Here is a 9,715-nt window from a genome sequence, read left to right on the forward strand (position 1 = left end):
ACTGTGGGCTTCCTGAGCTGTGTGTGATGGAAAGTGTTATATAGATGAAATAGGCATCAGTATCTGCACAGTCAAGATAAGAGCATGACTTCACCCACTCTTATTGTTTCTCATTCATTATTTATTGATTTAACATGACAAGATAATTTAGTAGGAGTTGCAATTCCTAATAATTCAGCAGGACAAAGAACAAAGGAATGGTAACAAAGTATAGGTAACTAACATAACGATATAATTTAGTAGGAGTTGCAATTCCTAATAATTCAGGAGGGCAAAGAACAAAGGAATAGTAACAAAGTATAGGTGACTAACATAACGATATAATTTGGTACTAGTTGCACGTCCTAACAATTCAGCAGGACAAAGGCTCGTATTTTCAAACACTTCAATGCTTCACCTTCACTATTTCAAAAGGCTTTACTTAAATTTACATCAGTTTATTGAGGTGTTTTTACGGTTCTAGAGGCAGAATGACAAGATTTCTACATTATTAACTGTAGAAACACTCTTGTAAACCCGGCCAATCAACTCAGTGGCCCCTGAAAATAGTCGTGGTGAGAGAGCAAAGCATTTCTGAATATGGACCAAAGAACGAAGGAATGGTAACAAAGTACAGGTGACTAACATAACGAGATCATTTAGCAGGAGTCGCTAGTTCAAATTTATCAAGACAAACAACAAAGGAAGGACAACACATTACAGGTGACTGGCCTAACTAGGTAATATAGAAGAAGTTGTAAGTTTCAATTTACCAAGACAAACAACAAATGAAGCTCAACACATTATAAGCGACTAGCATGGCCAAATGACTGACATTTAACCCCTTCAGTACCATGGCGCGTTTCCATATACATTCCGGTTACCATTTGGTATTCTATCATTGTTGTTGTTGTTGTTGTAGTACCTTGAAATTCCACTAATCCTTAATCTTTTGCGAATCTTTTACATATTATTAATTTTTTTTTTATCTCTGTTTTCTTACTTTTTATTTTATTTATTTTATTTTTTTTTTCTTATTGTTTTGGTACCTTGAAGTTCCACTAATCCTGCCACTTATATGAAGCTTCTTATTATCATCATTCTTTATACTTTATTTTTCTATTCTGTTACTCTTGTTTTCTATTCTCTTATTCCTTTTTTAGGTTGTTCTTATTGTTGTTGTTCTTGTCGTCCCACATTGGCCCATCTCCCCATCATAACATTAAAGAAACAAATAACAAGCTGCCACGAAGGAACATCTTAAGTCATTTCTAGAACCATCACAGTGAATCATTCCAGTCTTAGTGTTCATTTTTCACTGTCACCCATACATCTTTTATCTTCCTTTCTTAGTGTGTTCTATTTACGTTTCTTCTGTGTTGCTGTCTGGCCATTGTTTTTAACTACTACAGTACCAAGACGCGTTTCCCTATTCATTCTGGTGACTATTTGGTGATTTTATACAGCCTCTGAAACTCATGTGGGGATTAGAATAGTGAAGACTCTGGCTATTAATATTCTGACCTTCATAGAGCCTTCCTGATGTAAACAAATTCGTCTCATTATGCCCAAAACTGATGGTAGAAATGGATCCCAGTACTGAATAGCCTCTGAAACTCATGTGGGGATTAGAATAGTGAAGACTCTGGCTGTTAATCTTCTGACCTTCATAGAGCCTTCCTGATGTAAACAAATTCGTCTCATTATGCCCAAAACTCATGGTAGAAATCCACCTCAGTACTGAATAGGTTAAGTCTTGTCACTAGTTGTGGTAAGTTTTTTTTTTTTTTTTATTATTATTATTATTTTTTATGTTGTGGCCTAAAGCACCTGTAGGTCTTACTTGAGGAGTATGGGAAGCACTGTTCATCTTCCACCCATTAGTAAGTGAAGTGGACCATAGCAATTCCAGTGTTTGTCTCCATCATTTCTCGTATCCCCGTCATTCTTTTTTTTTTTTTTTCATTTTTAGTTCCTCGGTGTGTTACCTTTAAAATTTCTCTACACTTGCGGTAAATTAGGTCATGCCAATTATACTGTTTGCCTCCATTACTCGCTTTTTTTTTCTTTCTTTTTTATTTATTTAAGTGGGGAAGCTAGCAAAAGGCAACAAAAATATAGAAAAAAGAAAAAGGCCCACTTAGTTGCCAGTCCCCTGCGTGCTTTAAGTTAAATTTCTTCAATGGCTGTGGTAAGCGAAGTCGATCATAGCATTTCCAGTGTTTGTCTTCATCATTTCTCATTCCCTGCTGTGCTATATTGAATTACATCTTTTTTATTTCCTGTATTTTTTTATCAATTCATTTTCTATTTCATTTTTTTTTTCTTTCTCTTTATTTTTTCTTTCTCTTTTTGCTGATCTATTTTCTACTTCATTTCTTTCTTTATTTTTTTTCTTTCCTTTTTTTACTTTCTGGTTGTTATCTCTACGTTGGAATTTCTCAATACTCTCTTGGGGAATCAAGTGGATCATACCAACTATACTGTTTGTCTTCATTACTAATTCTTTTTCTCTCTCTCTCTCTCTCTCTCTCTCTCTCTCTCTCTCTCTCTCTCTCTCTCTCTCTCTCTCTCTCTCTCTCTCTCTCTCTCTCTCTCTCTCTCTCTCTCTCTCTCTCTCGCTGCGTTCTCTGTTCTTTTCATTCCCTGGTCGTCGTTTTCCTATGTTAAGATTCATCAACAGTATCAACCCCTTCAGTACCAGGACGCGTTTTCATATTTATTCTGCTAAGTATTTGATGACTTTATACAGCTTCAGAAATTCATGCGGGAGGGATTAAAATAGTGAAGACTCTGGCCATTAATCTTCTGACCCCCATAGACCCTTCCTAATGCAAATAAAATCATCTAATCACACCCAAAATTCGTAATAAAGATATGCCCCAGTACTGAAGGGGTTAAGAGAATCAAAAGTATCACGCAAATATGATGCTTTTTTATTTCTTCTTTACTCCTCCTCCTCTCCTTCTTCTTTTTCTTCTTCTCCTTCTTCTTCTTCTTCTTCTTCTTCTTTTTCTTCTTCTTCTTCTTTTTCTTATTCTTGTTCTTCTATTTCCTTGGTGTATCCTCCATAATTACTTTTTTCTTTCCCTAATCATTATTTTCATCTTATTATTTACAATTGTTCTGGGCGAAACAAAACTATCACTGTAACTCAAGCTACACTGATGACAACACTGAGAGGGCGAGGCACGTGCAAGTAATCTTAGACCCATATGTTTGAACGAACGCTGCCCTCTCTAGTCAGGACAGTTGTTGCTGTTGTTGTTGTTGTTGTTGTTGTTGTTGTTGCTATTGTTGCTGCTGCTGCTGCTGCTGTTGTTGTTGCTGTTGTTTTCAAAGGTCACAGACACTGTCACTCAGGTAGTCATGAGTGTCTTAACATTTCACAAGATGCAGTACTTCACAAACTATCAATAGCATCGTCCTTGGAAACCTGAATAATTTCCACCACAGCCTGATGAACGTTGAGACGCCGCTCAAACGTCTGAGAATAAGGACTTCAGCATCACAGGAGCACATATGGTTCAGTGCATATCATACATAACTGACTGCATTCTTCACACGACTGATAACTTCTACTATTTTTGTCCGCGCAAGCACCTATCTCCAGCGCGAGGAAACCAGGAAAACCGGACTTACTATTGGTTCTGTATCCCTGGCGTTCATCATATACGAGTCTCATACGTCTCCCTCAGTTATATCCAGGTGGAGCAAGCAAAGCCACAGCGTTGCACAATTGAAGCAATAATAGACATTCAAATGATAGCAATAGCTGAATGTTTGGTTGCAAGAATATACTGTATGTAAGGCTAATCATTTCATATCCCCACAGTGACCCTGTCCGCCTCGACCCCTCCTGTCCTGTCTAACGCTTTCTGCCTGTCCTGACGAGGATGAGACCGAAGCTGGTAAGGAAGGGCGTCAGGCTGTGCCCCGCTACCCGGCCACCTGCATCAAGCTATCTCGGCACCGGAAGGACACCACGGCAGTCACCCTCATAGCACCATGTTGGGGCGGAACGGGGGATCGGTGCCACTGCTGCCATGCCACACATTCCGGAATCACCAGGCAACGCGGCTACACGTCCCTTCTTCCTCCTGGCCGCCACGCGCAGCCTTCCTGCCGCTACGCGCGCCCTATTCCGCTTCACCATAGGAAGTCCTCTTCGTCAGTAACCACAATCCGCTATGTTTACAATAGACAACATCCTGTCACGACCCGCGACGAGGCCCGCCAATCCCGCCGCAGCGGTGACGCTTCCCGGTACCCGCTACTCCACACCTTTCCGCGCTCCCCCTCCGCCGCCACCACCTTCACCACCACCATCCTCGCCTCTTCTCCGCACTCGTCCAGCTCCTCCTGAGTTTTCCAGACAGCCGCCAACAATTCCACTTTCCTCTGTACTCTCCTCCACTTCCAGAGTCTCTGGCCCACAGCATCAGGACGATCTCCTCACAGCTTCCCCTGCACGCGAGGGCCTCGCCATTCCCGGCACATCCTCCAGTCTCTTAGTAGAAAGTACAGGAATCCCGTTTTCCTTGGATCACTCTCTTGCTGAAGTGGTGGACAGTTCCCCTCTCGCTGTGCCTGACTCCTCCCTTGTCTCCCTGCATTCCCCGCCATACTCTGCCTCACTGTACCAGCCCTCCGATCCCTCTGGATACACATCTTGCTCTCAGCTCAGGTTGCAGAGCAACCCTGACGCGTGTGGAGCTCTCAGTGCAGACCCTCGAAATGCGTGCGAGTTCCCTGCAGACTGCAATAAAGACAAAATCTTTAAGGCGATTCCAAGATGGATACCCTTTCCCTCAGCTTCCGACGACCTGCTCTCTGGCTGCCAGGATCTGCCCGGCGCTGTGGTACCGGACATTAGAGACTGTAAGTCAGATTCTGTGTTTGTTAGATCACGATATGGAAGAATGTCCATCGCTCTTCCTCTTTCAACCTCCCATAGCGCTGGCCTGCGCAGCGACCCTCACCTGCACGTCCTTAAAGACAGCAGCGGGCATCCAGACACCAGTTTTGTACCCTATCAGACTGTCTGTGCGAGGAGCTTCTACTCCCCGTGTTGTCATGGACACAAAGAACTGCCTCCTGTTGTCACCACTTCCTTAACCAGACCATCGGATACTTTTCCGACAAATGTGACCTCAGGTAGCGGCCTCCTGCTGCACCCTGTACTCGCCTCTGCCAGGGACGCCGCCACCAGCCGCTTTGTGCCTCCACCCGTCCTTCCACCTCACCAACACGGGCCGTCACTGGTGCCTGCCCTGTCTCAACACCTCAGAAGGCTGGCAGCGCCCTACTACTACTCAGGTACAGACACCCTGGACAATTGTGAAGTGAAAGAAGACAAGGCGAGGGACACCAACCTGGCAGCTCGTCAGGTCAACGCGGGGAGCGCGGAACAAGGGCTGCCTCGCACCACCAGCCTTGCCATTCACCTGCCAACAGGTAACTTACACATACATTGTTCTGTTGTCAAATTTGAGTTCATATCTTTTTTTCTATAGAAACATGTAAGATGATTATCTATCTGTCTTTTCATTATCAATTTTTTATTCAAAACAGAAGCCATCTTGTCGATTATCTTTTTCTTTTTTTTTTTTTCTGAAATGTTTTGTGGCAAAGGACCACTGGTGTTACGGCTTCAGTGCGCCTCTAAGTATAATCTAGTACACCCCACATACACGCGATGATCAAAACTCGCCCCGCCTTCCACCCCTCCAACAAGACTCATTTCTTTCAATAACAGTATCCTCCACGTGGGTCCGGCTGCGGGACAGTTTAGACTAGCAATATCCTCTGCGCCCACAGGTCTGGTGCAGATAGCAGGAAGCGGGCGAAATCGGAGGCGCGGGGGCCAAGTGAGGTTCACAGCGAAGCAAACCCGCCAGCTGGAGAAGTGGTTCTCGCGGCACAAGTATATCACACCGTCTCAGAGGAAGACCATCGCCAAAGAACTGACCCTTCACGAGAAGCAGGTGAGGCGGCGGCCACTAGTGAGGCGATTCTTGTTAGCGTTTGTGTTACTTGAGTTCCTAATCCCTGAGTTTGTTGTAGTGTTAGTGCTTGTGTCAGTTGTGTTTCCTCTTTTAGGAGTCTATATACACAAGCACAAGGCAAGTGACGCTTTGTCACCGCGCCTCTCTCAACTTCAGAAAAAAAAAAAAAAAGATGGGGAAGCGATCATCATGAGAATGTAGAGAATGAAAGTGAAAATAGCATGAGAGAGAGAGAGAGAGAGAGAGAGAGAGAGAGAGAGAGAGAGAGAGAGAGAGAGAGAGAGAGAGAGAGAGAGAGAGAGAGAGAGAGAGAGAGAGAAAAATATATATATATATATATATATATATATATATATATATATATATATATATATTGTATGAAATAAGAAAAATAACAAGAAAAGATTCAGTAAAAACAATAAAGAAATAAACAAATATATAAATAAATAAACCCGTGAATTAAAGCCAACAGCCCAAGTAGCAAGGGATGCTGGAGTGGAGTAGTGGAGGCAGCGTTCCCCTCCGTCTCTCCAGTCATTGCTTCCTCCCCAGGTGATGACGTGGTTCCAGAACAAGCGAGCTAAATCCAAGAAGAGAGCGGCGACGTGTGAGGCGACGGCAGCAACTCCTCCCACGCACACCTACACCAACACCACCGCTCCCAGGACACCGCCCACGCCCCCAACGCCCCCCACGGTTCCAGCGACCACTTCCTGCATCTCATCACCACCACAATCACACTACCACACTCTCACATCACCACACACCGCCCACCACGCCTCACCACCACACCACCTCACCACTGCCTGCACGTCCATCTACGATGCACATCCATCGCGCGCCACACGCACAAACCCCACACTTACTGCACCACCGCCACCACCACACACCCAGGCGTTATGTTAGAATGAAGAAGATATTCCAAAAACTGCGTTATAATGAAGTGGAAGTTCAACAAATCCGTTTAAATGATGAAGTGGAGATTCAAAATAAGATGTAGTGAAGTGGAAGTTTCAAATTAAGTTTAAATAAGGTGAATGAGATGGAGATTGAAAAAAAAAACAGTTAAAGTGAAGCGAAGATTAAGAAATACATCAAAATTAAATAGAAATTAAAAGGAAATTACGACAGGATGAAGTGGTTGCAAAAAACGAGTGGTAATGCATTTATGCCTCCAACTAGCTCAGTGTAAGGCGTCACCATGGCAACACTGAGGACCAATGCTACAATAACGACTGAAGGCACAATAATAATAAGTAAACGTCAAGAATAACAAAGTCCAGAATTGATACTTTATGTAAGAACGGAATCCTTACAAAGATAAAAGTAGAAAAATAACAACAAATAAAGAGGCCCACTGAAGGAGTCCCCCCACCCCCAAAAAAAAATGTAGCCGAAAAAGTTATCAATAATTTGGGAATAAGTTTGTTGTTTGTGCCATAATTTTATTCGTGTTTATTTCTGCCACTTGGTTGTTGTCTCTCCCGTCTTCCCTCTTCCTCGCTGCTACTCTGTCAGTCAGTGTTAGTAAGACAGTGCATGCGTTAAATAAACCTTTACTCTCACCACTAGCGCTACTTGTGTTATCATCTACAGGAATAAGACAAAACAGACACGAGCGATAATAATTACACAACACGCGACATTCCGCCAAGAAAAGGTAACATAGAATAGTGAAGGCCAGAATTTTATGACTTTACAACTCCCCTCTACCACCATTATCACCACTGCCACCACTACCAGTCTACCACCACTACCACCATCACCACCCCACACCTGCAACCGACAGTGGCCGCACCTCACAGTCCCAGGGAAGAGGGGCGGTAACTCTTCTGCTCTCCACTTCAGTTCTCTTATAGCAGCGTGGCGTCGTCAGCACGGGAGGCTGCTTCGGCTCCTTCCCCTGCGAGGTGGTGTTCCGCAGGGTCAATCTCACTGCCGTCATGAGAGGTGGCCGGGGAGGAGGCCCTTACATCCACGCCACCAACAGCTCCCTCCTCACCGCCAACCTGAAAGCACCCACACTATTACAATCCCGTGTGACAAGGAGACAGACCCACACAGATGTTTCCTGCCTCCTGTCCTTATTGTTTCTCTGCATTACAATCCCGTGACAAGGAGACAGATCTGCAGACACGCTTCCCACTTCCCATCCTGACCGTTCCTCTGCATTACAATCCCGTGGCAAGCGTGACAAGAAAACAGATTCGCAGACAAGCTTCTCACCTCTCCTCCTGACTCCTACACAGCATTACAATCCCGTGGCAAGTGTGACAAGGAGACAGACCTACACTGCCTTACACTGCCCACACTGCCTTACAATCCCGTGGAGGTTGTGATGACAAGACTGACTGATACACAGGTCACTTCGCACTCCATCTGACTTCCTAAGCTGTCCTAAATGCCTCCAATGCATCATAAGAAGACAGACCCCACGGACATGTTTCCCATCCCCTCTCTTCACTCCCCAAGACTCTTACTGCTATACCCTACGTCGTCAGCCTCCCTAACACCGTAGAACTTATTTACCTGGGGAAATAAGAGAGGAAAGAGAAAAAAAAGACTGACGGTCGATTTCGTCTTTTTACGCTACAAAAAAATATTTACGAAAACTTGACATGATAATAACGACTCAATAAAAGTTGTAAGTATTGAAAGGGATAACTTGTAGAAAATATTACCACATATTCAGATACAGTGATAGACGATAAGGCAATACATTAATAATTGATGGATTGCGAAATATGATAAGCTTAAAAAATGAAAAAGAGTAGATTAGTTAAACTGAAATAAGTAAAATCATTTATGATCGCACGAAAACTTATCGTTGTAGCGAGTTGAAGTGTTGCACGAATAGACGACTAAGGGTGTTACAGAGTCAACTGAAACGTTTTAAAGAAAAATTAGACTAAGTCATAGACAGGGATGATAAGTGGACGTGAGGTGCCAGCGACACTTTAACTGCCTAGACTAGAGTGAAGAAGCATCATGACGCCTAAAAGATAATAATACCAATAAATAATAACAATAATCGACGCTCTGAATTTCTCTATTCCTATTTTTTTTTTTTTCAAGAGGTTGGCATAATGTTTTAATTCTATGTACTTATCTATATAGCCATTTATTTGTTTATATTTATTCATCCACCTATTAATTTAGTTAGTTACTCATTTATGCAACCATTCTGTTATTCTTCTTTGTTTCATATTTTTCTTCTGACTCATTGACCTATTCATAAAGTATCCACACACTTATTTACATTTCACTTTATTCATTTTCTTTCACTCATTCTATTTTTTGTCCCCACAACACAACAGCAACGGTCTAACAAAACAACAAACCTGTACGGACCAACACTGGCTTTCTGCATTTTTTCTATTTTTTTTACCTTCCTCTTTTGTTTTTAAATTCCTATGACTAGACGTGTGTGTGTGTGTGTGTGTGTGTGTGTGTGTGTGTGTGTGTGTGTGTGTGTGTGTGTGTGTGTGTGTGTGTGTGTGTGTAATTTTACCACGGTCGTCTGCTGATCACACAGCCAGCCTTCCCTATTATGGAGCGAGCTCAAAGTTCATAACCGATCTTCGGGTAGGACCGAGACCACACCACACTCTACACACCGGAACAGCGAGGCCACAACACCTATAGTTTCATCCCATACCTACTTGCTGCAAGGTGAACAGGGGATACACATATTCAGAGGCTCATCCATTTGCCGTGTGTGTGTGTGT

At 43.2% G+C, this 9,715-nt stretch overlaps 2 protein-coding genes across 2 annotated transcripts in view; one reads left to right on the forward strand and one right to left on the reverse strand.

Moving 5' to 3' along the window:
• Positions 1 to 4,169: 4,169 nt before the first annotated feature.
• Positions 4,170 to 7,226, forward strand: LOC123507260 (verprolin-like). Its single transcript, XM_045260023.1, has 4 exons — positions 4,170 to 5,436; positions 5,800 to 5,966; positions 6,540 to 6,683; positions 7,170 to 7,226. The coding sequence occupies exons 1-4, from the start codon at positions 4,170 to 4,172 to the stop codon at positions 7,224 to 7,226; spliced, it is 1,635 nt and encodes a 544-aa protein (XP_045115958.1).
• A 35-nt stretch (positions 7,227 to 7,261) lies between these two features.
• Positions 7,262 to 9,715, reverse strand: part of LOC123507188 (homeobox protein Hox-A7-like) — a 14,061-nt gene continuing 11,607 nt past the window's right edge. Inside the window, exon 4 of the mRNA XM_045259877.1 lies at positions 7,262 to 7,996. Coding sequence (XP_045115812.1) covers positions 7,841 to 7,996 — 156 coding nt within the window. The 3' untranslated portion in view covers positions 7,262 to 7,840. The remainder of the gene's footprint in view (positions 7,997 to 9,715) is intronic.

The sequence above is a fragment of the Portunus trituberculatus genome, chromosome 21, assembly GCF_017591435.1.
Source record: "Portunus trituberculatus isolate SZX2019 chromosome 21, ASM1759143v1, whole genome shotgun sequence".
NCBI lineage: Eukaryota > Metazoa > Arthropoda > Malacostraca > Decapoda > Portunidae > Portunus > Portunus trituberculatus.

Excerpts from the sequence above, each read along its gene's own strand:
- LOC123507260 (XM_045260023.1), top strand. The coding sequence starts at position 4,170 with ATGTTTACAATAGACAACATCCTGTCACGACCCGCGACGAGGCCCGCC. Across the intron at positions 5,967-6,539 it reads TGACCCTTCACGAGAAGCAG|GTGATGACGTGGTTCCAGAA; the intron begins GTGAGGCGGCGG and ends CTTCCTCCCCAG. Across the intron at positions 6,684-7,169 it reads CGCCCCCAACGCCCCCCACG|CTCAGTGTAAGGCGTCACCA; the intron begins GTTCCAGCGACC and ends GCCTCCAACTAG.